We start from the raw sequence: 26,615 nt of genomic DNA, 5'->3' as shown, positions 1-26,615 counted from the left end.
TTCGCGGCGGAGCCCGAGTTCGGCGGCGCCGACGACGCCCGCCGGGGCCTCCTGGCCGGCCGCCGCGTCGAGGCCGTCAGCTCGCTCACCGTCGCCGACGGCCTGCGCACGCCCGTCGGGAAGATCCCCTGGTCGGTCATCCACGACCGGCGCCTGGTCGAGGCCGTGTACGCCGTCTCCGAGGAGCAGATCCGGGCCGCCATGAGGCTCGTGTTTGAGCGCGCCAAGATGGTCGTCGAGCCGAGCGCCGTTGTCGGGTTGGCGGTCGCGCTCTATAACGAGGATTTTAGGCAGATGGTGGAGAGGGAGGCCGGCGAGGAGGGGTGGGATCTCGGCGTGGTGCTCAGTGGGGGGAACGTGGATCTGAATGCGCTTGGCGGCTTGCTTGCTGCTTGAACGGCACCTGGGCCTGCGTGTCTACGGAAGAAACCATGGCTAGTTAGGTGCCAACGGGTGGCGAAAGCGTCGTATTATGGGTATATATAAACTATAACTATGCAATCCTTATATATACATGGTGGTTGGTAAATATATGGCAGGTTCAAGCTCTTGGTGAATTCAGCTTCTCGTCCATATGTACCCTCCACCCGGGGCCCCATCTCCTCAATGCAAAAATGGCCATATTCCCCGTGATCCAGGCGAAGAGGCCAACCATGGTGCACAGCCATCCATCCCCCATGGCATTGATGAGCGGCTGGGCCACGATGGCGCCGACGCAGGAGAAGATATTCCGGACAAAGTTATTCACCGCGACGCCACCGGAGCTCCGCTGCGGCATGAACTCGGTCAACACCGTGGTAACGGCGCCGAAGACCAGCATACTCCCAAAGCCAAAGAAGAAGTTGGCGATGCACGGGACGATCCAGTGCACGCCCTTGTCGATCGCCCAGCCGTACCAGATTAGCGCCCCCGGGTACAGCGTCGCGGCCAGCCACATGTTCTCGCGCATGCGGTCCTCGGGCAGGAAGACGAGCTTCCCGTTCTCGTCGTACCTGCCGGCCTTGCGGGCCTCGCGCGCCATTATCTTGTCTATCCACGGGCCGCCGAGCACCGAGGCCAGGATGTAGCCGATGGACAGCGGGAAGTACAGCAGCCCGACGATGACCTCGGAAAAGTTGTACGGCGCGTGGGAGAAGGAGGACTGGATGGAGATGTTGAGCACGAAGAGCGAGCCGAACGCGATGGACGCAGAGTAAACGGCGATGAGGACCGCCGGGAAGCGCAGGTAGAGCAATACTTGGAGAGGCTCGACGATGAAGTGCTTGAATGCCACTTTAGTTGCCTTGCTTCGCTCCTTGATCGACTGCACTGTACTCGTCCGCACTAGAGTGTTTGGTGCGTTTTGCGCGTCGGCCGTTCCGGTGCCGTTAGTTTCCTGCGGCGAGGGCAAGACGGGTGGCTTCTTCCTCGCCAACGTCTCCGGCAGGCAGAAGAGAATCAGGAGAAGCATCAGCGCCCCGTAGATGACGAGGAACCACATGGTGCTCCTCCAGCCAAAGCCCTGGGCCAGGGCTCCACCGATGATGGGCGCGAAGAGCGGCCCGGTAAGGGGGCCGAGGTAGAATATCCCCATGGCTCGGCCTCTCTGGGCCGGCACCCAGATGTCGGCAATGGTCCCCGCTCCCACGGCCTGGACCGACGCCGAAGCACCGCCCGAGATTACGCGCATGATGATCAGCATGGTGATGTTCACGCTGACGGCGCTTAGGATGGTAAATATGAGATTCAATATGAAGGATATCACATAAATCGTGCGCCGTCCCAGTCTCTCAGAGAATGATGACCTTTTGCCGTGAGTGATATAACCAGGGCCTCATTTCGGGGGTATCTCCACTTACCACCATAGAGGGAAAATAGACATGGACAGCATATACAGCGCAACTGCCAGGTTGGTGATAGTTTGTGAGGTACTCAAGTCATCCGAGATTTGAGACAAGGCCGCTAAGACACACATGTTAGAATGCATTCGTAAGTCACGATATGTATTCCCGAGCGAACGTACGGTAGAATATGCCGGACCCCAACGGCGCAGCAGCTGCTGCCAGGGCGATGATGGCGGTAATGGCCCATTTCGTCTTGTCCGTGTACTCATAGGGCCGGTCGACCTCGGGGATGATAGCAAACCGTCCAAAGATGCCTCTCCTCTCCGACCTCGGTACTACCGACTGGGTCCGAGAGAAGACTGACGAGGCTCGGGAGGACCGCGGCCGTACTGGTTCCTCTTCAGGGTCTTGTTCATCCTCGTGATCATCGTCATGCTCATGCTCATTCTCATCTTCGGTCTCGTCCTGTCCAGCTTCGTGGGTCTCAGTTACTTCATCACCCTTGCTGGCCGGATTTCTCTTTTCATTACTGTAGTCTTCTGCGTCTGGATGAGATGCTCCTTTTTCATTGGACAGTTCGACCTTGTCCCGGACGGCGTCATCGGCTTTCTCCGCCATTGGGCTGTTAGTCCCCGATCGCGGCTCGGAGGAGGCGCTGAAAGTCACTTATGGGAGCAAGACGGGAACGAAGGAAGGGAAAATAGAAAACGAGCAGTAGTGTGGAGCATGAAAGGTATCAATAATATACAAAGTGTGACTCGATTAAGAGTTTGCGCACTGTTTAAGAGGAAGAGATGACTCGAAAGCATGATTCCGGGAATAAAACGGTCGGTCTCCGACGACGGAAAGAGCCCAATATAGCGGCAACCCGGCAGGCAGAGGCTCCAAAATCTACCAGTAGATTCCCAAAAATGTCCCAGGGAAATGCCCATTCCCGACAACCGGGAGTGGCCCACTGAGCACCCGGCACTTGGCGCCTTTACCAAGGGAATTACGTATAGGACTAGTAATAATCGCCATGCGTGCCTCGGAAGTATTTATGTCAAAAGAAACCATTACCGAAGTGTCCAGCTTCCGACCTGACACAAGAACCGGCCTTGTGGATTATGGAGTCACCGATGCAAATGCGGGATGCGCGCGAAGCTTGTCAAGGTACCCTAAGCAAGCATCTTTGTATGTAGTAAGGCAAGACGTACCCTAAGAAAACTGGCATTGCAGCAGGCCATCTGTCTGGATCGTGTCTGCCGTCGGGAGGACTCCCCTTTGGCTCGATTTTTGAGGCTCCAGAGCCGGCGAGGGAGCGGATTTTAGAGCCCACTCTGCATTCTTATGATTTGAGCTTTTCGTCTCATGCTTCTGCAGCACATTCCATGTCTACCATTTGAGGAGAAACCCGGCCCTGGATAGGCGAGTCGCTCAAGAGTATGCAATTTTGCAGGGGATGGACAAAGTTCCACGACCCTACTTACCGAGAGCAAGAAGATGACCGGCTATGATGAAGGGGAGCGTGTTGAGTACGCTGAGGACGGGTTCTATAAAACAGAGAGTAGAGAGGAAGGCCAAGAGGAGACTTCGGACACCGACTGAGACCTGAAAGACGCAGACATCATCTGGCGCTTCCTGAAAGCCCACAAGCCGATGAGCTCGAACATCTGGTAGCCCCTCAAGGGACAAACTCACCGAATCAACCTTTACTTCTCCGCGGTTGTTGTTTCCTGTCTCATGAACTGAGTTTTCGGTAGCAGGAGCCGCCCTGATTGCGACATTGGCGCCATTTCGCAATCGCCAACAAGGAGTTTGGTGTGTTGAACATCTAGGGCGCGACAGTGTGTAGAACAAACTGGAAGTTGACTAACATTTTGGCGAGGGCAGATGTTGTACACCCTGTGGGGCCGGTTGATTCACTTCTAAACTACGTGATTGGCTACCTGTTCTAAAACTGTGCCCCAGAAGTCCCCGAACCGGCTCCGGCTCCGGCCTCCATTCCACTTCTGACTCAACCAGCAAGTGAGAGAGAAGGAAGCCGAACAGGTGTCCACCTCAAATCCGGCCGATAAAGCCAAACCTATCTCTCGTGGAGCACTGGAAACCATCAACGCCCGCCAATGTCTCTAAGTAACTCGACCCCATTGGAGGCGGCCCAAGCCGCCAAGGAGGCATCTCATGTGCTGGCAGTGCTTCCCACATCCGCGCGCAACGATGCCTTGACGGCCGTTCACTCTGCACTAGACGCGGCAAGGGACGAGATCCTAGCCGCAAATGCCAGGGATCTGGAGGCGGCTCGGCAAGCCGCCGCTGACGGCTACTTGTCGCAGAGCCTGGTGTCTCGCCTTGACCTGGGCCGGAAGGGGAAGTGGGAGGACATGCTCAGAGGCATCTTGGACGTACGGGACTTGGAAGATCCGGGTACGTGCATCAAAATACCTAACAATATTATCCTTTCTACCCGATAGGGGTGCTGACAAGCTGCAGTTGGTAAGGTCACGCTGCGGACCAAGCTGGATGATGGCCTCGAGCTGGAGCGGGTAACCTGCCCCATCGGCGTGCTGCTGATCATCTTCGAGGCCCGGCCCGAAGTCATCGCCAACATCGCGTCGCTCGCCATCAAGTCGGGCAACGCGGCGATCCTGAAGGGCGGCAAGGAGTCGACCGAGTCCTTCATCGCCATCTCCACCATCATCTCGGCGGCGCTGGAGAAGACCCTGGTCCCTAATGCGGCCATCCAGCTGGTCACGACGCGCGACGTCATCCCGGAGCTCCTGGCCCTCGACCAGCACATCGACCTCGCCATCCCCCGCGGCTCCAACGAGCTCGTGCGCTACATCAAGTCCAACACAAAGATCCCCGTGCTGGGCCACGCCGACGGGCTCTGCCACGTCTACCTCGAGCAGTCCGCCGACCCGGCCATGGCCGCCGACGTCCTCGTCGACTCCAAGACCAGCTACCCGGCGGCGTGCAACAGCGTCGAGACCCTCCTCGTGCAGTCCTCGGCGCTGGAGACGGTCCTCCCCGTCGCGGCCAAGGCGCTCGTGGCCGCGGGCGTCGAGCTGCGCTGCGACGAGCGGTCCGCGGCGGCGCTGCGCGCGACCCTCCCCGCCGACCACCTCGCGGCCGTCGTGGACGCGCGGCCCGTCGACTTCGACTCGGAGCACCTGTCGCTGGTCCTGGGGGTCAAGACGGTCGACTCGGCCGAGGAGGCGATCCGGCACGTCAACGCGCACGGCTCGCACCACACCGACGTGGTCCTGACCTCGTCGCCCGAGCTGGCCGAGCGCTTCATGTCCGCCGTCGACTCGGCGGGGGTCTTCTGGAACGCGTCCACGCGCATGGCCGACGGCATGCGCTACGGCTTCGGCACCGAGGTCGGCATCAGCACCAACAAGATCCACGCCCGCGGGCCCGTCGGCCTCGAGGGTCTGATGATTTACAAGTACAAGATCCGCGGCGCGGGGCACGTCACGGCCGTCTACGGAGAGGGGGAGGGCAAGAAGAGGTTCAAGCACGAGAGGATGCCACTCTGAGAGAGGCATCCGGGGTTGACTCCGGGGTGAGTCTACAGATGGCCATTGTTGCGGACACGCATCCCTCTCACTGGGCTATAGCATGGCGTATCGGTCAGAGTTTCGGGGGGAGGGGAGCTTCTCAAAAGTGATTTTGCGTGTTGGTTCGTCAACCGGTCAAGAATAGATCCCGTTCAGAACAGGATCGTATTCGACTGTGATATCGATGGCTGATCAGATCTATGGCTTGATGTGATTTTAAGGAATGTCCGTGATACTGATTAGGTTCATGAAGCCTAGCCATAGTCTAGTAGCATACTCACACCCTGGCCCCCATAGCAGAAAGGAGGTATCCCAAACTCAAACCGAGGCTATGAGTAGAGTCATCTTGCCATTAGGTCGTCAAGCTGGCTACAGACACTAGACTTCCTATCAGATGAATAAATTCGACATAACAGCATTACTCGTACGCCTCTTGATGTCAGGCTCCTTGATCCCAAACAGAAACAGTAAAACATCATGCAATCAGAAAAGGAAGAGGAAAAAAGAACAAAACTCGGGGAAGAGTCTGAACGACATCCAAGGTCCCACGAGGCCGAATGAGGGTAACCAAGGATACCGGCAGTGTCAACCCCTTCCTCTTCTTCCTCGCGCCCCCGTCCCAAGACCACAAATGCCATGAGAGAGGGGCACCGTCCCAAATCAAGAAGAAGAGGAAGAAAAGATGAACAACCCTTCACTCTCCCCTCCGATAGCTACCCATCTTCTCAATCGAGCTCATAATCCCGCTCCTCACACCCATCCCGCTGCCCGGCCTCGCCGACCCGCCCCCGGTCCCGGACCCCGAGCTCCTCGTCCTCTCGTGCTGCGCCATCCTCCCGATCCGGCTCTCCCCCGCTGCCCGCGCCAGCCCGCTGGGTATCCCACCGGGCGCCCGCAGGCCCGACGGCCGCCCGGACATGCTGTTCCTGAAGCTACCGCCCTCCCCGCCGCCCGCCGCCGACCGCGCGGGCGAGGGGGGAACCCGCGCACCGGAGGAGGTGGAGGTAGAGGAGGAGGAAGACAGCGAGGTCCGCGCCGGCCGCCTGGTGCTCGCGTTCGCAGCCGTCGCCGCGGCTATCGCGACATCGCAGTCGTCGTCGTCGGCGTCCGCGGCGGCGGCTGCTGCTGCCGCCGCCGCCGCGGCGTTGGTGTTCGCGGCGAAGCTCTGTTGCTGCTGGATGCTCATCATCTCCTCGGCGAGGATGACGAGCTCGCCCTTCTCGACGCGCTCCTTCTCCAGCATGCGGCGCAGGTCGGCGTTGTCGCGCCTGACCGTACCGGCCATGGCCTCGAGCTTCTCCACCTCGGCCTCGAGCTCCCTGATCTGCGCCGCGTCGCGCGCCCGGTCGGCCTTGAGCTCCCCCTCCAGCTCCATCAGCCGGGCCGGGTCGACCCGCGTCATGGTGGCGTCGCGCCCGAGCCGGAGCTCCTCGTTCTCGCGCGCCAGCTCCTCCACCCGCGCCTCGAGCTCGCGCACCTTCTTCTCCCACCTGTTCTCGTAGCTCTTCTTGAGCGCCGCCACCTTGGTCTCATGCTTGCCCTTGTACAGCGCGTGCAGCTCCCGCGCCACCCTCTCGACCGCGATCTCGACCTCCTTGTTGGACCCGCCGGCCGCGCCGGGGCTCCTGATCCTGTCCGGCGTCGACGAACCCCCCGCCGCGGCCGCGGCTTCGGCGCTGGCCTTACCCGCGCGCATGCCGGCCATCTTGCTCTCGGCCTCCTGGGCCATCATCTCGGCGGCCTCGCGCCTCTTGTCGGCCTCGTCGAGCTTGGCCTCGAGCTCCTCGCGCTCGCGGTGGCCCAGCACAATCTCCCCCTTGACCTTGCGCAGCACCGCCTCCATCTCGCGCCCGCGCCGCTCCCAGCCCTCGCGCTCCGCCGCGAGCGCCTCGCGCTCGCCGCTCGATTCGCGCAGCTGCTCCAGGCACTCGCCCACCCGCTTCTCGGCGTCGCCCACGGCCGACTTGAGCGACGACACCTCGGCCTCCTTGCCGCTGAGCGACGCCTTGAGGCTGCTGATCTCGGAGAGGAAGCCCGACTTGAGCGACTCGAGCTCGCGCGGCGTGATGGTGGGAATGCTGCGCGGGGTGGGCAGCGGCGGTATGTCGAAGTCGAGGAGGTTGACCATGCTGCTCCGCTGGGGGGTGGCCGCGACGTTGGAATGTGAGGCGGCGTTGCCTCTCCGGGAGGGTGATTGGGGTTGGGGTTGGTAGGTACCGGTTCTGAACTGCTCGGTGAAGTCCATCAGGCTCGTCGTGTTTCCGGAATAGTCGTACTGCGCCGACCGATTGGGAAGCGGACCAGCTTGTGGTGTTCGAGAGGGTGTCGGGCCTGCCTTTGCCCGTGGCGTCGTCCCTCCAAAGTTGGAAAGCTTGGTAGGGCTGTTGGATCGCATATGTGCCAGCATGGTCAGGTTAGGCACGGCAGAAAACGTGCTGAAGGTGCTCATCATGGTATCGTCCGCGCCTGCTTGCTCGTCGTCATACGCCCTCTCGTCATCGTATGGCCGCTCATCATGTGCATCGATGCCAATCGTATTGTCTTCTGCGTCGGCGATAGGGTCGCCGCCGCCGCTCTCCAGGACACTGGCCTCGTCCTCGAAGATGCCAATCGCGTGCTTGAGGCCCTCATTCTCCCGCATGACGTCCTCAAGGCTCATCTGCCTCTCATGGCTTGGGCGGCTGGCACGAGGTGTTGCTTCGGAGGCACGAGGTGTTGCTTCGGAGGCACGGGCTGTTGCTTCGGAGGCATGGGGTGTGGCTTCGGAGGCACGGGGTGTGGCTTCGGAGACTGAGGTAGAGGCGGAGGCTGAGAATGAAGCTGGGGTGTAGGCGGCGTTGACCTTGATGGGAAACCGCCTATCGGGGGAAAATAACTTTCGGGGACTCCTTGGCGTGGAAGGAGGTGGCATGATTATAGAGGATGTGCGTATATTGTTTCCGGCTGGAGATGTCTGTTGTTGTTGCTGCTGCTGCTGTTGATCTTGCTGCTGCTGCTGCTGCTGGTGCTGCTGCTGTTGTTGCCTGTCCTGGAGGATCTTCAGGGGCGACAACTCGGTGCCAGAGAGGATACGGGAACCCGGTCGCGCTCTGGCAACAGAGGGGTTCTCTTGATCATCCTTGACCTGCGACATGAATGGAGAGCTATCGCCTTCTTCACTTTCGGGGTCTTCGATGGTGGAGTGCGTGGTATAGGTGCACACCTCGTACTTGTCGTTCCGATGGCTGGTTGGCGGTGTGGAAAAATTGAGCGCGGTACTCGGAGCAGGAGACAGTGGGGTGGCCATTGTGTGAATCAGCAAAACTATTACAACTCTGCCTCCAGAGGATCGTAACTGCAAAATGAAGGTGGTTTGGAGTTTGAGTCCAGCGAGATAAAATCTTATCTTGAGTGAACTTTGATTCCCGAAAGCATGGGGAAATCAATTGAACGCTTTGGCCATTCGCCCCTTGTTTTGTTTACCTTTTCAGTACCAAGCAACCGTCAAATCTCGTGATTGGTTGGACCCTCATTGTGGGTCAGACATGTACAGCCAATGGTGTAATACGGCTACAACTCAGCTGTGCATGCTGGTTTATTATTCCTTGCCTACTGCCACATGCTCCCCATTTCCCATATCTGCACCATAGGTATATTCAGATATTCATAAAACTTGAAAGCGTTGATCTGGAATGTGTTTCTAACAACTGGAAGTTTTACTATCCTAGCGTGTGTAGACAGTCAGTAGCCTAGCAAAAACTTCCTTCCTCTCAAGCAGCCGTACACTTTTTGGGGACGAAAAAAAAGGGTCATAAAGACGTCGTTAGGCTTGAAGACAGTTCATAATGATAACGGCCCACATAGGTCTCTCCATGCAGCCTCCCACTGGTCTTCACCCGCCCAACCATGCAAAGCTAAAAGCTGAGACGAAAGAAAACGGACCAGAATGAAAGTCAAGAGAAACAAACATATGGGAAAGGGAAAAACCACGGAGACCGTAGTTTCGACAAGGGGAGTTGGCGCGGAGAGGGATGGTTGGCGGTCGCGGTCGGCATCATCGTCGTTCCTCGTCGTTTCCCCACCTGAGTCTCATAACAGGTGGGTTTCTGCGAATGTCCAAAGTTTGAAGAAGAAAAAAATGTATGGCCGGTCGAAATCGGACAAGGAAAACGGACGTCGAGGTGTCTTTAGTCGATTAGATCCTCCCATGCAATCCCGTCATTCATTCAGCCATGTACATCTCAGGACATTGATAACAAAAGAGGTCATAAACTCATCAGCGTGTCCTTGGCAACAAGACAAGTGAGCCATCTCAACCAATACAGAATGGAATGGAAACGGTAGCAGTGTAACAATGAATGTGGGTGTGGGTTTGAGTGTGGGTGGGAGAGACCAGGTCCAGATCAGACTCCGACAAAAATAAAAACAAAGTCTGATCGGGAATGCAGCAACGCAATCATCAGGCGCATAAGAGAGACCAGCCCAGATGAAACCTCAAAAGCAAAAAAGGGTCTCATCGTGGAAGGCAGGAATACCATCTCTTAAGGATACTCGGGCGGGGGTATCATACGTTTGTTACCTGCGCCTTTGCGTCGCTATGGCAGAAGCAGGCCGGCTCATAGACGTATCATACGTAGGAGAAGGTATGGATCCATCGGTAAACGTTTTTCGGCGTTTAGGATCCAAGCCGCCCACACCGCCCGATCTGTCGTCTTCGTCATCACGACCGCGCTTCATCCCGCCCGAACTGCCGTTCAGGACTGGTTGCTGGGTAGCGTAGGCACTGGGAATCGAGCTCCCCATGTCGGCCTGTGGTGCGTACACGTCACCACTAGAAGTACCATTGGTCGGACCCCGGTCATTGCTCATTACATTATATAGGTTGCTCGACTGTGGTTGAGCCCGAGGCGGGGTGGTGTAGCCCTGTTGGCTGTAGTATGACTGCGGTGCCGGTGCCGTGCGGGGAGTTGCTCGCCCGGAACCGGCTTGGTGCGGAGAGCCCGTCATCTCGGGTGAGAGGTGGGCATGGTCGTTCGGCAACGAGGCAACCGGCGGGGCGTTGTAGTTGTACTGCGCTCGGCTGGCGTCGTACGCACCGCTGTCGTGCGTGTACTCGGCATCATGCTCGTGCTCGGCCTCTTCATCCGCACCGGGCTGAGGGCCACCTGGTTCAGGACCTTGGCCTGGATGCATCATGCCGTTTGCCGCCTTGCTGTCGCCTTGGTCCACAGAGCCCACCGGCCTGCTCGCAGGAGGTCCCATCTCGCTCTTCACATAATTAGTCTGTCCGTAGATGGACCGGTCCTGCGAAGGGCCATTGGAAGGCGGGTACGACGCGTGTTGGTTCGCCGGCGCACTGTAGAGCTGCCGGGAACTGTCGTACGGCTGGCTGCCGGGGGGGTTGCCGGGGGGGTACGATTGCATGCTCTGAATGCTCGCTCCTGGCGGCGTGCTGGCGGGAGTAGTGGGCATGGACCGGGCGTTGCTGAGACCCGTGTCAATTGACATGGGGTTCGCACTTTGAGCGCCATTCATTCCCTGTTGGCCCCATTGGAAGTTCTCAGAGGTGCCCATCCCACCCATGACGCTAGATGCGCTTGTTGGAGGAGTCGGGAAGGTGTGAGCCCGGTCCAAAGAGGGCCGACCCATGCCGGGGTGAGATGAGAGCGTAGGCTGCGGTCCAGGGAGCGTCATCGAGTGGTGGTGGTGCTGCTGCAAGGATGGCAAGCCACCGGGAGCCTGAGCATTGCGCATTTGATTCTGCTCCTGCTTCCGACGTTCTGCAGCAGCCATGACCTGGCTTGTGCGGGGTTGATTGGTCGGATGGTAGAGCAGAGAACCAATGTTGTGCACAAACAGGGGATAGAGTAGTTCAGTAATCTTCTCCTTATTTGCAAAATCCAGCGCTCGCTCGAACGGAATCCTATAGACTGAATCAGCACTGGTTATTGGAAGGACCAAGGCCCTAGGGCTCGTATTAGTCGTCGCTTACCAGACACCCTTCAAATGCATCGGTCCAATTTTGACGACGTGACGGACTTTCTCACTCTTGAGAATGCCATCCCGCCTACCTCGCGTCATGCCAGCAACATTCAGTAGCTTCGTGCCGTTGATCATATGATTATCTGACCGAACACAATTTTAGCTTTTCCCCCCATTTTGATCTGGAATTCTTTCGCAGTTAAAGAGGGGGGAGAAATTACCTTCTCTTCGAGCGACGCAGATCCCTCGAGCCTCCACCTGAAAGCACAAACTGCCTTCATCCTCCCATAACGTAGCTGTGACACGGGGCTTCATCCCAGGAGGTGCCACCTGTCCAGTAGTATCAAACCCGTGCTGATACGCACCCGTCATTCCTGGTTGACTGCCTGGGAGTGGCAAAACATTCTGCCCGCCGCCCATCTGGTTCGAGACCCCCGAAGTCGGCGGAGATGTAAGGCCGCCATTGGCATAGTTATATGCGGAGTAGGTACTTGGCGGGGGGTACTGTGCCGGACCAGGCTGGAGCAACGGCGGCTGCTGATGATGGTTATACGAGGTAACCGTCTGGGGAGGGGGCGCCTGGCCGGAGGTCATATGCTGGTAGTACATTTCTGATCCCGGCTGGTGCATCGCTGGATAGTTTTCGTATCCCGCAACGACCTGACTAGGCGGGCCAGAGTTCCCAGTGCCAGAGGGGGAGTATGTGCCAGGAGTCTTGGGTCCGTGGGAGGACGGGATTGAAGAGAAGGACGACTGCGAGCCTGCGTTGGAACTCGCGGCTGAGGAGATGGAGCTAACCCGGGGCGACAATGCACTCGATGAGTACGGTTGCGGCTGCGGGAGATGTAATGACGGCAACCTGTCGCTTCCACACGGACGCGGTGCGGCGTGGGCAGTATAATACGGCACGTCGGTCAGTCCCCGGGTTTGCACTTGGGAGATGGACGGGAGATCCAGCTTTTCGGCTTTACCCGCACAGTTCCCTTCCGTCTTCGACCGTCGACGGGAATGTCGGTGTCAGCACAGCACGTCTTTTCCGGTTGTCTCCCAGAGACCTCCGGGGATCAAATCCGGAGGAATGGGTGTTGGCGTCGGTGGGTTTGACGGGAAGGTATGGCGACAATTCAAGACGTCGGGAGACTTGGAAAACAGAGATGTCGCGGACCAGAAAGAGGGGAGGTCGAGGTGAGGTGGGGGAGGGTATGTATACCCTTTTGTCGTCCAAGTCGCCTTGCTGCAAACTAAAGGCAAATCGCAAAAGCCTTGCGAGACGACTTCGGCCGCCGTGGGTCTCCAAAGCCAGTTCTTGTGATTTGTCTTTCCACTCTGCCGATCTGGGCCACTTCTCACCATACGGGGTCGCTGTCCGGTGAATGTACCTTGGCTGAAGTGTATGACTTGTAAAGCTTCAGGATTTAGCAGCTGATCATGCAGGACAATATGTTAGCTTGAACCTAAGCCGGTGGACAATAATGAACATCGCCAAAGTAAATTGGGGGAGGGGGCCGAGGGGGAGGGGGGAGGATGGGCAGAGAGGTTCTTACCTTCCTCGCCACTCCAGTATTCCTTTCCTCTCCGCAACGAAAGAAGAGGGGAGAAAGAAAGAAAATGAGGAGGCAGGAGGGATCGCGATGGTGAGGAGAGAGAGGAAGGAGAGGAGATGGGAAGAGAGGTCAGGAAGCCGTACTTTGAGAAAACAGAACGGCAACCCTGGTCTGGTGTACAGTACAAGCCCAGACTCTGGTAAAGGTCTTAGATTGGAGGAAATGATGGGGCCTTGTACAGTACATTCGCTGGGGCTGGTCTCTTTCCCCCCCTTCCTCTTTTTTTTTTTTTGCACCAAGCAGGGGCTACTAGGCTACTTTGGGTATTGATACTGATTTCAACATCTGGGCCAGCCAGGACAAGGGCAAAAAAGCCTGGGCCGCCACGACTTGCTTGCCCTACCCTAGTAGTTGTAAATCTGACTGGCGAGGTTGGGATAGGCCCAGTCGGGCTGGAGCGGAGGATTTGAGGAGGGGTGTGGGAGGTACAGCTGCGCTAGTGCGTACAACTAGCCATCAGCTAGGCTGGGAGCTACCTCGGGTCAGTACTGTGCGCTAACAGAAAGTACCCACAGAGGCGGGGGTGCGTTTGCAGGGTTGCACCAGGGTTGCTTCTGGTGGACGGGAGGAGTGACTGGAAGGGACCGGGTTGTGATTGGCTGTAATCCAAGGCATCGTCCGTGGTCGGCTTCCATCGTGAGGGGGCGCCATGTACGTACTCTTTCGGCAACATCCATGCTGAGGGCGTTGATATAGTGGATTAGTGCCCGGACCACCAAAAAGAGGTGGCACGGCCGCCACGGCGCAAAACACCCTCAAGCGGGCGCTTGTTGGTCCTCGCCGAGTGGTCCGAGAGAGTAGGGGGCTGGTGCCCCTGTCAACTGTCCATGGTCCCGCACACAGGAAGAAGCATAGAAAGTCACGGCACAGTCGTCGTGTACATGATGAGGTGGTCTGTCCGACTCACTCCAAACCTAAGAAGAAATCCGATGATGACGCTGCTGTGTTTGTTTTTTTAAGAAAAAGGTTTGTCTCTGCCTTCGTAAAAATGGAACTCGGATTCTAATTTCCCCGCCGCATTATTCGTACACGGATATACTATGTAAGTAGGTAGGTACGTACCTAGTAGGACCATGGACGCCAAAACCCTGGTTAAAAGGATCTAACTTGGCGGAGGGTCTTGGATAATCCGCAAGCTTTAAGCTTCCACCTGTGCTCCATTTCTGTGGTTTATAATAGTGGCTAGGTAATCACTCTCAGTCCCATCAGCGATGGCCGTTGCACAAATGGCCGCTGTACAATACAGCCTGGAAGGTAAGGGGTCCTTGAGACACTGTGGCTTGATGGCAAGAGTCGTGGGCCGCGCCTTCTGTCATCTGTGCGACTATTCCATCCCGTCTACGAAGCACCTAACTTGATACCATTTACGGCTGGTGGCCTGTGTGTGTGCAATGACTTGGCTTTGACCTCGTCGCCCTATCATTTGAGCCCGAGCTCTCTACCCCTAGCTACCTTATTTGTATGCGTATTCGTACAGTACTTACATACTCCGTACAACGTACATAATAATAGTAGGCTTTTGCATTTCAAGACGACACAAACAACCCAAGGCCTATCCGCGCGCCAGTCAGTGGCGGCGGTTGCGCCGCTTTGTGTGGCATCATGTAGGCCTCTCATCTCCCCCCGCCCCCATCTCTCTCTCTAGGTTCCTCCTGGGGCCCCTTACTCCCCCTCTCGGCGACCACGGCCTACGTTAGAATTGACTCAATTGAGCCGATTGCGATTGCAAATAGCGGCCGCGGCTATGAAGGAAACATTTGAAAAATGGCTAGGGAGGCAGGAAGACCAAGGTTGAACCGTCAAGAATCATATTCTCGTGTTATTATGCTGGGGTGGCGAAGCGCGCCCAATAGAGTGTTAATATGGAAAATCCCCTCCCCCCCGGTTGGGTGGCGTGTCTCCATCATGGGCAAGCATCTTGCAGATTGCAGATTTTGCACAATCACACCCACGCCCCCACCCGACGACAGGGGACGAGAAAGTACGGATACGCTTCCCATCGTGAGCCGGCGTCGACTACATAGTACACAGGGTCTACACAGTACACAGTAAAGATAGCGAAGCGTCCTTGACCTTGATTGCTACTGCGCCGCCGGAATGTAAACTCGGCCAACAGCTCAATTCCAAGAGGGCAGGGCCGTAGCAGAAGAGCGCAAAACTCAGTCTATTTCTGGGGACACCGGTCGGCAACGGTCCCTTCTGCAGGAATGTATACGTAACACCGTATCGTGTGTGCTTTTCGACCCGCTACCTGCAGCCCAAAGCTTCTTGTCGTTCGTCCTTTGCCTCCGCTGCTTCACTCATAGTGGGAGTCGTTCACCACAGCTGCACGTTGAGGAGCTACGGGGGCTAGAGCGACAGCCATAACGGCAGTCAATGCATGCGCTCGCGTCGCTCGGCCAGGGCCAGCTTTGGAGGGGACAGGTGCATGTACTCATCCTGTCGTTTGGCTGGATCAGTCACGTAGCGGCTTCGTCGCCGCCCCGCCAACTCTCGTGAACAACACAGATAACTCAGCCCGCTGCGCTGGTCACTGGCCAGATCACACGACAGAAGCTAACCGCGGGTGTGTGGACCGTCCGTGTTGCGCTCAACGCCGAACGTTGTTCCTGGAAAGCTTCTATCTCAAACACTTTTCCCGATTAAACTTTGTGTTCTGCAGCAAGTACTATGTACGCAGTACATGCATCCGGTGGAGAATCTGGAGGTGCCTGGTCGGGATGCCGGTACCTGCTTTCGATGGCACAACCACAGACAACGACTGGTGCACAGGCAGGAAATATACTTCATACGTCCGGGCGCCGTGTGTCGGATGGAAAACGTCGGGCGGCCCCTACAAAACCCAGATCACTCTCCATTTCTGACAAGAGGGGCGGAACGCTGACGTGAAGAAGGAAGGCCATGATTACTTGTGAATTCGTACCTCACCAAACCGCCTTGGCCTTCAAGGTTTGGGTGCGCGGGGGTTATGAACTTGGCCGATGCAAGATTCCATCCATCTCCTGGTGCGTGCTGCTTCTGCACCCGCAATGCAGACGCAGCCGCTAATATCAGGCCAGGCACTCATGACGTGCCCATAGCTATCTTGCAGATTGACACCAGGCAGTATCCGTAGCGCAGGTTTATCTGCCAAAAAATATTCCACGTTTGGCCGAGGTCCCCCTCACCTCATTGTGCTGCCATTGAATAAAACCCCCGCCTCCTCCGCGTTTCATTTCAGCCACACTGCGCCATTGTTTCTATCCTCTGGTTTCTCACAAAATCCCCCCCCCCCTTCTCAATCTTTGATCCCCCGCCTCTTCTCGTCTCAGGCCCCCGTCGATCCACAAGGGCTCGCCTAAATGATGTCCCTCACCGCATTGACCAGCCCCAGCCGGATCAGATTTACCATTGGGATCTTCGAAACGACGAATAACCCAGCTTGGGAGACACGTTCCCGTGCGAGAAAACGGCGGGGTTTCGTGGCCCATTCCAACTACCTACCTACACCACAACCCGCTCACGGTGCGTGCGGGTTATTTTGGACTGCGGGTGAAGTGGCGCAAGCCCAGCCAGCAGTCAAGCAAGCCGTCACACTCTGCGACATTCTTTCCGCACCTATCCATCCCATCCGCACTTCCATGTGTGAGCGGGAGTGCACTTGAGCCTCATGCTTATGCACGACATGCGCTGGAAGCACTACACTGCGATCTAGTGTGCGAATGGCCATCGCCTTGGTGTCCCTCAGTCTCGAACATATGCGCTCCTAGCTTCCCACCGCGGCATTGTATACCCAAGTCTGCCGCTCTGTTGGGGGGTTGCACCGGGTTCGCCCTTGTTTCGATGCTGCGGGCGGCTTTTTTCCAACGCGGACGCGTTGGCCCTTGGGTCAGGTAAGGAGAAAGGTGTGATATAATTAATGTTCTACAAATCGCGGTTGCGAATTGGATTATCATCCACCAACTCACTCACGCTGAGCGTCCACCGCCCTGAACATCCTTGAGGGTTCTGCCACCAACTCACCTCTGTACATATACATCCGTACTGTCGAATTCCCGCTTCACAGACAGATCGAGACTCGTCTCCTCGAAGCACAGTCAAAGCCGTCCCGTTTTGAGGCGTCGAAGCCATGTGCATTTGCGTTTTTGCACACCGACCACTCACCTTTGCATATCGAGTTGTCCCTGCATTTTGAGCTAAAATTCTTCTTGCTGCTGCATAGAAGTTACACTGCCTGCTATGTAGGTACCTGCTGTACTTATCTGAAGTACCTACGCTAGTGTACACCGATTCATGCACAGCGGTTATGTGCTTGTGCGTCTTAAAAAAAGAAACCGGCCAACCAGACAGTCTCGTTTGCTTGAGGATTGACGTTTCAGCTGTTTCCTCGCAAGGGTCTAATCTTCCTACATTGTTGTACAGTAAGGTACGTATCTTGTACAGTATGCGTGCTTAGGTGCGCTAGTCTCTAAATACTGTGTGCGACAGGGGTCCTTGTTGCCTGCCCCCTCAGGCATAGTGAGGCATTTAACATTGAGTGGACCGTGCGTCGAGCTTCCAATTGAAGTCAATCCCCCGCCGGTTCCATCTCGAAGTAGGCCCCAGCGCTACCTAGGTACCTTGAGCTTATCTGGAGTTACTGCGTACAAATGCAAGAGACTTATAGAAACATTTTCATGTGAACGACATGAGAGAGATGATTCTCAACAAATTATACATAGACGTGGATTCTGCGTGGATGGGAGCAATGGACAGCCTGGCTGCAACGTTCCTCGCTCGGCTACCTTGGAGGAGTCCTGGAATCCTGGTCCAGGAACCTACCTGCCCTACGCACGTATGTGTGCGTGCGACTATGAGATGGGAAAACAAGCGAAGCATTGGGCACCTCAACTTTGTAGGAGTGGATAGTGGATAGTGTGCACCGTCCAACTCGACCGTTCGGGTTTGGCTTTATCGTCCCGCGCCAGCCTCCTGTCGATTGTGGTTCTGACCCAGTGGCCGAAAAATTAACCCAATCAACGAAAACCACGTCTTCCCAGCCCACACCACAATTCTCAATGGGTGGATTGCTGCTCGCTAGTCCCAGGCGATCATAGGACTGACTTACAACGTACTTGTGGGAAGAACGAAGGTGGGAGGGGGGCTGACTCCCGCGATCATCCGTTCCCTAGTTGCGAAGCGGCGAAGCCATCTGATGGAAATAGTCTTGTGTCTCAATTGCCCCTCACGACTCTCCTATCACCATCCCAGGTTTCTTCTTCTTCTCATGTACAACTACACCCTTTTCGGGGGTGGCAATTCGTTGTTCAGCAATGCGAATCATTGGGCATTGCAAGCCTCTGATTCGCCCGAGAAGCTGCATGGGCGGACCGTTTTCCGCCTTACATGGCAGCCAGGATCAGCCAGGATTTTCTCGATGGGGTGGAGGTAAGAGTGGAGCAATGGGCCTCTGGGGGCGGCGAGAACAACCCACTGTTGGCGGGCTAGGATATGGGAGGAGTTGCTGATGATTGAACGGGAGGTTGGCAGTCGGCCAACAAACTCAACAACGATTTGAAAACACCAATCCAATCGCAGCCGTCGACCCAGGTTTATCGGAGCCATGTATGTACGGATACTACGCAGTACCCTTACCTGCGGGGACGATCGTACACAACTATTTGGTCTCCACTTTGTCCATTTGTACACTATCTACAGACCTAACAGCCGGGGCCTCGACCCTCCCTCCCGCCTCGAGGGTTTTATCCTTTTTGCCGTCATTTGGCAGATATTGGTCCTGTCTCTAGACCCAGGATTCCTGACAGGCAGTTGCAGCCATCGAACGCAGCCCTTTGCCTCTGACCTGGCTGGAGACATGATATGTGGAGGATGTATGCAGTGAGTGATGCACACGACTGCGGACTGCACCTTAGCTGCTCCACCGGCGTGGGATGGAACTCCCCATGTCTCTCGATTCGGTGACACTTGGCAGTGGGACATAACCCCTACTGTAATCCGTAGTGCGTATGCCACGACCACGACCTGTCCACTGGGATCTTTGGGGCTCTCGAGTGGAACGGCGGAAGCCCTCGCAACTTCGCAAGCGCGAACAGAGACGGATAGCGAGCGTTGACCTCTTTAGGCCTGGCTTCGCTCCTCGATTTTCCCACACCGCTATTTCGATTTCCTATTTAAAGCAACCCCTCCCTTGGAGGTATCTTTGATAATGGCACCTCCAAACACTTCCGCGAGTCCAGCCACCCCACCTAACTTGAAAAATATCGCTTGATGGGCCACTAGGGGCCAATGGTTTCCCATTGCGCCAGGGCCAGGATTAAGACCACCTTTTTTTCGCCTGCCTGCACTGTGTCTGTACGAATACTCCGTAACTCCCTTGCTGTCCTGTTGGCAGAAGAAAACCCTTGTGGCCTCGCCCCCCGGCCCCTTGGATGGAATCAATAACTGGCTGGCGGCGCTGGCAGGCATATGTTGGTGTTGTCCCACTCGCTGAATTCTCGGATGCCCTGCTTTCGCGAGCCGTGCCATGGATGATTGTTCGCACCCCCGGCCCCCTTCGCGACCGCCTCTGTGCCGTCTTCCATTCCGGTTCCCCGTGTCCCCATATCCGCTCTCTAAACAGCAAAAGATGACCCAAGGGGTGTGAGACAAGGCCAAGAGAGAGAGAGAGAGAGAGAGAAATTCAAGGGCCCCCGTGCCCCCTCCTTGTGTCACTCCCCAACCCCCGTCGATAGATTACCTTTCCGTCCCACGACGGCCACTAAATTTTACATGATAGTCGCGCGGTGGCTGGTGTGCTACTTGGGCATGCGAGGGAGTGAGGGTGCCTGCGGTTGCGGTGGTGCTGCCGATCACGAAACGCCCAGCCAGCCTGGTGGGAAACAACAGAACCCCCTCCCCCCTCCCCCCCCCGGCCCCCGCCTCTTCTTAGGTAGGTAGGGAAGGGTAGGGGTGTAAGGTAGCAGCGTTAATGTGCGGATAGCCCGTACGTGGCATGCCATACCGCGCGCCATCGTCGGACTGCCGGAAAACTGCATCAGCTAGCTTCCAGACTTCATGTATGGAAGATCTGGCTCGCCCGATGCAAAATCGCTGTCCTACATTAGCTTCCAGCCAGCTGGCTGGCTAGCTGGTGGTTGCTGTTGCTGTGCATCATGAGGCTGTGGTTTGCTCCCCTCTTGACGTGGGTGAGTTGTCCAGGTACGAGGCAGGGAAGGGAGGAATGCCTCTATCGTACATGCATAGTACACTCACATAGCAGTCTGGGTACCGGGGGCGACCAACTGCAGTTCCGTTGAGGAGAAGTACTACCTGAGGTCCCCGTCCTCTGTTCAGTCAGAGAGTCCCGAGACCTCGATCAAGCAAAGGCCCGCGTTTGGTTCCAACAACACTCTTCCCAGCATACGGCGGCTTCCTCGGCGCACTGCATGGAAGCATTCCCAGAAGAGACTCCATCGATGTATATTTCTTTTCTTTCTTCTTTTCTTTTCCTGTTAGATTTTCTTTTTGCCAACTCTTATTTCTTCTTTTTGCCATAATCGACTGATTCTTGCGGAGACTTTCGTAAGACTTTCGTAGACTTTCCTAGCTCGTGCGCAATGTCGTCTCAGAAAAGTTCCTGTTCACCTGCCGTGATTGGCCCCTCCCATTTGTCTTTGGGCGGGAAACGTGTTCGGTCTAGGAACCGGTAGCGGGGTGGTGTCTTGGGCATGCAAGCCATGGTCGTAAACGGGGTGATTGACATCAATCCCAACCTTAGTACGCAGTAGCCACGATAAACCCAACCAAAGGATGAAACGATCGGCCAGAGTATGTTTCTCTCAACGCCTTGGCCCCCGCTTATGGCCCTCTAGTCGTGGCTATTCGTACTGGTAGGCTTTTACGGATACAGCGTACTGAACTAGGACTCCGTTGGAAGTAAGTGATACTCTCCCCGAGTACCAAGATCCAACTTGCGCATGCGACGGGACAGGGAAGCATCCGAAGGGCCGAGAGTTCGCACCCGTCGAACCCCGGGTCCCTGTCTCAGGCGGTTGTCATGCCCGCCACCCCCTTCATGCCTGCCTCCCCCTCTTATCTCGGACCAGGTGGGTGGTAAAAGAATACCATTTTATCCAGCAAATCCTCGACTCGGGAGTGCGGCAAAAGAGGGAAATGGAGATTGTGGGGGGGTGGATGGGATTGGCGGGGTGGGTGGGAAAGGGGACGAGTGGGAAGAATAAAAGGGGGCATGAAGGTGGCCTCAACGGATCCGGGTAGCTAAGCCGTCCCTTATGTTCCATCTCTTCGCCTACACACTGTATCGTACATAACATTCATTGCCCTGTCCAGCCCAGGCTGCGTCTAACTCCCGTGCATGAAAGTGAGGTCGAAGAGAAAGCCCAGAAAGTCTTAACCTGACAGGAACCTATCAGGGTTGGACTACGTCAAACGGCATGAATCGATCGACGACGGGCAGGCTTAGCTTAGGGCTGGGTCCCTCTCTGGATCTGGGTCCTGTCGTGAAATATAGCCATGGGGCAGGGGTGGCTTGTTCGACATTGCCTACCTTATGGGAAACCGAACTGGGGTCCGAGTCCACGTATGCTTAAAAGATTACAGGGCCGGGTAGTGCTGCGTCGCCGGTGGAGGTACGAGGGATGACGGAGCCATCTCGGTGGCACCTCTACCGACATGCTCCTGCTGATGATGATGATGATGATGATGATGATGTGCGTCGAACTCACGAAGCAGGTTCCATGTTACTGTTGCTGTAGATTGCTGTAGGTCGCTGGTACTGTGGGGTTCTGCCGTCGGTGTCGGTGTTGGGCCTATCTCATGATGGGTGAATGTTGGGAAGGTTTTAGGCAGGGGGAAAAGGTGCATTGAGTACCTATGCGTAGCACGGCAGCATGATTGAAGACACTCGTGTTATTACCGTTATTAACGGTCAGGATATGAAATTGAAATGTCTGCCGTCCCCCCCGTATCAATGACTTTTTCTGCCGTCTAGGCTCTTTCTCCCGGTCTCTCGCCTTTCCCTGCACTACCGGCCGAGAAAGCGCATTGGGGGGAGGGTACAGTAGTGCCATGTAATGTACATCATCGCCCAGAGCGATGCCGGGTAGATCTGGAGATGCCCCATGCACGTCACGCTGATTGACAGAAACAGCTTATGCGCGCGCCGCATTACCCTCCGTTGTAATCTGTACACTGCCTCCCTACCTGGACACAGGCACCCACACACCACACACCTCTTCTCTCTGTGCATGAGGCCCCCCAAATATGGGGTCCCTGATATTCCCCCCCATCCCTGTAGTGTTTCGGCGTCCTAAGAAAATGCCCGCTGCAGAACCATTTGCGCGATGCTGCGCGGTCGATCGTGCGCCCTGTTTCAGCGGACCCCTTGACAATAACGTAGCCAAACATCGATCCCTACTATCCCGGTAGATGGCAGGAAACATCGTCTCGCGCTGAGATACTTTCACCACGGCTTCAAACAGTCGGCTCACGTGACACCGCGTGTTTTTGGGGCTCCATGCCTGACTCGCCGTCGCTGATGGCAACGCGATGGAGTGAATCGTGCACACGCGCAACATGACGAAAGCCATTTAGCCATACTACCTAGCTAGTTACGACCTGGTCTGGTATTCACTTTTTTTTCCCCATTCTCGCAATCTTGCAAAATCTTCCCTTCCCTTCCCAAGGCCAGGACAAGCATCCAGGGCAAGAATGTTTACAGAAGTCCACAAGGCACCTCCTTTCTTGATCCCTTATTCTGCTTCTTCTGCTCCCCTTTCTACCCCGCCATCCACCTCGCCCGGATCACAGACACCCCCCACGCCATGGCGCCACCAGCACCGCCACCCCATGTCGAAAACAAAAAGCCGCCGGGCCCCGCCCCGCAGCGTGCCGCCGACGCCCACCACGGCCGGACGTTCGACCCCTGGCACTCGGTCGGGGCGGGCCACCAGCGCGCCGAGAGCAGCGGCGTGCGCGGCTGGCGCGAGTCGCGCAACGCGAAGCTGCGCGGCCAGTTTGCGGCGGGCTACTCGGGCGGCGAGCGCATGTCCGACGCCGTCGGCGCCGGGTCCGAGGACTTTGACGAGCGGCGAGGCGTCGTCGTCCCGCGGCATGTGCGGGCCAGCGCCGCGAATAGCGTCGCTGATATGCTGAGGGGGCAGGCCACCGGCAGCAACAGCAGCAGCAGTAGTAGTAGGAGTGGCACCTCCTCCTCTTCCTCTACGGCGGGTTCGTCGTCGGGTGAGGCTCAAGCTGCCGGCGCAGGCGGGACGACGGAGGGCGCATGCGGGGCCGAGGACCCGGCGGCGTCCCAAAGGAGGAAGATCTTCGATGGCCTGGTAGTGTACGTGAACGGCAGCACGCACCCCGCCGTCTCGGATCACCGGCTGAAGCACGTCCTGACCGAGAACGGGGCGCGCATGTCGCTGCACCTTGGTCGCAGGCAGGTCACGCACGTCATCCTAGGCAGGCCGGCCAGTTCCGGCGGCGGCGCCGGGGGCGGCCTTGCGGGCGGCAAGCTGGAGAAGGAGATCCGGCGGGTCGGCGGCTGCGGCGTGAAGTATGTCGACGTTGAATGGTATGGACGATCGTCATCATACCCTTTTTCCCTTGTCCAACCACCCCCCTTCCCATTCACCTCCATTCACCCCCCCACCTCCTCCCGACCCGGCCCGCAAACACACAACTCCGACCTCGGCTCACATGCTAATCCCCGAGCCAGGGTCCTCGAGAGCATCAAGGCTGGCAAGCGGCTGCCTGAAGCTAGGTTTTCCAACTTGAAGGTGGCGATGAAAGGCCAGCGGAGCGTCTACGGCCCCTTCTCAAAGGCCCAAGACAAGGATCCGGCTGTCTCGAGGGTTGTTTCTGGGCTCTAGATGGCGAAGTCTCTGTGACCTTCGACGACCTACCTGTGCTAAATATAGTCATAGAAGTGGCGATCTCATTTGGCCGCGAAAAGTTTGTAACGAGTACGATATTATGAGGACGCGTGAGCGCGTGAGGCTATACGAGGCCTCCTTGGGGAAATTCATACAGTCAACCGGGGCACAGTAAGGTGGTCAAGGTATCGCATTCCGGATTAGACCTTCGAAGCATGGCCCGGCGTACTGAAGGCACTTGAGAGAATGGCTTACGTACGTTACATGGGCAGGCCCATTGCTGCCTAGTCTTAATTAAGGTACACTGTGGTTAGAGTCATTGATGACGGTCTAAGTCGGTCTCCCTCGGTGGCTCTTGATGATTCCCTTTGGATGCTTGGCACGGATCTAGCCAGTGCGTTCTGTCTCGACTTCTGAACTGTATGCTGGAGCCGTTTCGTCTTGGGTGACAGTCTTTGAGGCATACATATGGCCATAGGTTCCCAGTAAAGGGCTTTGTGTCACTTGCACCCGTCCCGGTTCAACGACCACTTCCACAGGCACGTTTCCCAAAGGCTTTCCCTTATCTTACAACGGCTCTGCTCGGCTCAGACAACAACTCTCTTGGCAAGGCAGAGATGGAGTGTCGGAAAATTTAATATCACAGTCCCCTTCATGTCTCACCGATGCCACGATCCCATTTCCTTCCCGTTACTAGCCCCCTTTTCCCTTTTCTCTCTAGGACCCCTTTCTACCCTTCCCGACCCGGCCTTCCACCAAGGACCATCGTCGCCCTCCCCTCTTGTCGCACAACATGGCTGTGTCACGCTTCCCTCGAAAACCGCCCTCCAGACGAAACGAGAAACAAGGGTTCGATACTTACGTGACGGTAACATCTTGGCCTGGGGAGAAGAATCTTCCTCCCCAACCAACCAACCAACCACTACCGCCTAACTCTCAGGAGGCTGGCAAATGCCGCCAATACGATAAGGGGCGCGAATCAAGCATTCGTTGGCTTTGGGGAAGTGCACCAAGGGACAAACAACAAATGAGCCCCGGGGCGTCAGTCAGACAGAGAGCGTGGATGCTGTTGCTGTACACCCGTCGTGGGGCAACGATCAATATAATTTCCATAGACAAACCCTGACCCCCCTTCTTGCCCTCTTCCTTCCTTCCTTCCTGTCCTTTTTTATCGCTCTTCCTCTTTCTCTCCGTCGTATAATCACTCTCCCGTCCTTGATTTATCGTGTAAGACAACTAAGTATTTATTATATAAAGGATATAAAAACAACTCTTAGAACTCCTCCCACCTCAAACAATAGTCTCGCGCCCCCCTTCCGAGTTTGCGCCTACAATGGCCCAAGTGGTGAAACGAGTCCTGTGCTGCTGGCCCTCGCCCCGTCGCACGAGGCGAGGCAGCGAAGGCCCGACTTTGGGCGTGCAACGTCGGCAGCGCCGCCCCTCCCCCTCTCCCCGTTGTACGACGCTGAACGGTTCGAGGGTGGCCTTTTCTATTATTATCACTATTATTTGCTTTCGGAAGAGGGCTGGCGTGGATGAGATGGGGTTTGGCGCGAGGGAGCGAGCGAAAACGGTTTCGCGTACCATACGCCCCTTCGCTCGATGGCTTGCGGGCTGGGGGGGCGGGGGGGGCGGCGCCCTCGACGGCGAGCCACGCCTTGGACTGCACGGCGGCGCGCACGCGCGCGTCGTTGCGCGCCATGGTGTCCTCGGCGTGGCAGTTTGCGTTGGCAAGCAACGTATGCAACCGCATGCGCACCTCGCGCACCATCGCGTACCAGTTCCCCTAGTCCAGGCTCGGCGTCTGCACCTGCTGCTCCTGCTTAAACACTGTATAAATGCGCACCGGCTGCAGGTCTAGGAACGCGTCGGCTGCGCAGATCGCCAGGATCAGCTGCTGCCTAGGGGCCCCCCCTAGGCTTGGGGCGCTACGCCTGCAGCTGCAGCGCGAGAAGGGGCAGCGAAAGGCGTGATTGTGGCAAGGCGAGGGGTGGCGGCAGCGGCTAGAGTGTGTCTTGGGATGGAAGCTGTGGTAGGAGGGGCTTGGCTTTAGACAGGTATAGCATCTTCGTTGTCTGTTAGACTGTTATTATAGCCTAAGGAAAGGGGTTGCAGCAGCGAGTCTTGAACTGAAAGGCGCAAGGCAGGCAGGGCAGGCTTGGCCAAGGCAGCAAAAGTGCAAAAGCTAGGGCCCAATCTAGCAGCAGCGTTGCTTAGACAATATCTGTTGCCAGGCCAGGCTTTCCTAAGGCTTGGCTAGTTGAGTAAAGCCTAACTATCGGACAGAAAATACTAGACAACTATAGTTGTTGGCTTTAGTGAAAGCTTCCTCTTAAAGTGATTAAACAGGTCCTCATCGCTCTTGTCTAGCCTACTAGCTACAACCCCCTTTATATAGCTGCTGCTGCTAAAAGCCTATCTATTATTCATAACTATGTCGTCTTTATCTCCCTTAGTAACAGGGCTCTTATGCTTATTGACAGAGGCAAAGAGTCAAGCCTTGTGCTTAGCCTTGGTAGGTGGTAGGACGCCTAGTCTTGCAACTTCCTCGTCGCTGTGGCTCTAGTCTGCCTTAGGCTTGTTAACCAGGGCACGCAGCCGAGCTTCAATCCTGTTCTTCCGTTCGGGTGGGAGGGGGCTGTCTCTTGCATGCGGAGCTGGGATGCTGGGTGTATTGCCGTCCTCCCGTTGATAAGGAAGGGGGGATTTGTGGGTTGCTTGTTGCGGAGCAACGCTCCGGTTTCTCATGATGGTGGGGGGGGGGGGGGGGGGGAAGGGGGGGGGGGGTAGGGGGGTGGGGATGACAACGTAAAGGGCAGGGCAGCTGGG

General features: G+C 56.7%; 7 protein-coding genes across 7 annotated transcripts; 2 read left to right on the top strand and 5 right to left on the bottom strand.

Moving 5' to 3' along the window:
- Window positions 1-439: 439 nt before the first annotated feature.
- QBC33DRAFT_526570 (major facilitator superfamily domain-containing protein) lies at window positions 440-2,622 on the bottom strand. Its single transcript, XM_060426902.1, has 3 exons — window positions 2,003-2,622; window positions 1,839-1,941; window positions 440-1,784 (listed from the first exon to the last, which is right to left on the bottom strand). Exons 1-3 carry the CDS (start codon window positions 2,439-2,441, stop codon window positions 542-544), a joined length of 1,785 nt encoding a protein of 594 aa, XP_060287237.1. The 5' UTR covers window positions 2,442-2,622; the 3' UTR covers window positions 440-541.
- Window positions 2,623-3,777: 1,155 nt separating this feature from the next.
- On the top strand, window positions 3,778-5,780 carry QBC33DRAFT_526565 (Aldehyde/histidinol dehydrogenase). The gene is made up of 2 exons (XM_060426901.1): window positions 3,778-4,229; window positions 4,296-5,780. Exons 1-2 carry the CDS (start codon window positions 3,929-3,931, stop codon window positions 5,342-5,344), a joined length of 1,350 nt encoding a protein of 449 aa, XP_060287236.1. The 5' UTR covers window positions 3,778-3,928; the 3' UTR covers window positions 5,345-5,780.
- On the bottom strand, window positions 5,624-8,776 carry QBC33DRAFT_566478 (uncharacterized protein). Its single transcript, XM_060430460.1, has one exon. The coding sequence runs from the start codon at window positions 8,649-8,651 to the stop codon at window positions 6,060-6,062; it is 2,592 nt and encodes an 863-aa protein (XP_060287235.1). The 5' UTR covers window positions 8,652-8,776; the 3' UTR covers window positions 5,624-6,059.
- A 1,008-nt stretch (window positions 8,777-9,784) lies between these two features.
- QBC33DRAFT_227281 (cell pattern formation-associated protein stuA) lies at window positions 9,785-12,111 on the bottom strand. The gene is made up of 3 exons (XM_060422817.1): window positions 11,548-12,111; window positions 11,337-11,469; window positions 9,785-11,267 (listed from the first exon to the last, which is right to left on the bottom strand). Exons 1-3 carry the CDS (start codon window positions 11,954-11,956, stop codon window positions 9,920-9,922), a joined length of 1,890 nt encoding a protein of 629 aa, XP_060287234.1. The 5' UTR covers window positions 11,957-12,111; the 3' UTR covers window positions 9,785-9,919.
- A 9,827-nt stretch (window positions 12,112-21,938) lies between these two features.
- Window positions 21,939-22,590, bottom strand: QBC33DRAFT_227216 (uncharacterized protein). The gene has a single exon (XM_060422816.1). It carries the CDS (start codon window positions 22,494-22,496, stop codon window positions 22,107-22,109), a length of 390 nt encoding a protein of 129 aa, XP_060287233.1. The 5' UTR covers window positions 22,497-22,590; the 3' UTR covers window positions 21,939-22,106.
- Window positions 22,591-22,730: 140 nt separating this feature from the next.
- On the top strand, window positions 22,731-23,783 carry QBC33DRAFT_511814 (uncharacterized protein; the record flags this gene model as incomplete). Its single annotated transcript, XM_060425870.1, has 2 exons — window positions 22,731-23,485; window positions 23,630-23,783. The coding sequence occupies 2 exons, from the start codon at window positions 22,731-22,733 to the stop codon at window positions 23,781-23,783; spliced, it is 909 nt and encodes a 302-aa protein (XP_060287232.1).
- Window positions 23,784-25,114: 1,331 nt separating this feature from the next.
- Window positions 25,115-25,557, bottom strand: QBC33DRAFT_511813 (uncharacterized protein; the record flags this gene model as incomplete). Its single annotated transcript, XM_060425869.1, has 2 exons — window positions 25,115-25,251; window positions 25,371-25,557. 2 exons carry the CDS (start codon window positions 25,555-25,557, stop codon window positions 25,115-25,117), a joined length of 324 nt encoding a protein of 107 aa, XP_060287231.1.
- Between the last annotated feature and the right edge of the window lie 1,058 nt (window positions 25,558-26,615).

Source organism: Phialemonium atrogriseum, assembly GCF_030411735.1.
Source record: "Phialemonium atrogriseum strain 8032-3 unplaced genomic scaffold QBC33scaffold_3, whole genome shotgun sequence".
Classification (NCBI taxonomy): Eukaryota; Fungi; Ascomycota; class Sordariomycetes; order Cephalothecales; family Cephalothecaceae; genus Phialemonium; species Phialemonium atrogriseum.
Note: the sequence above shows the minus strand (reverse complement) of the source record. Positions and strands in the feature narration are given on the sequence as shown.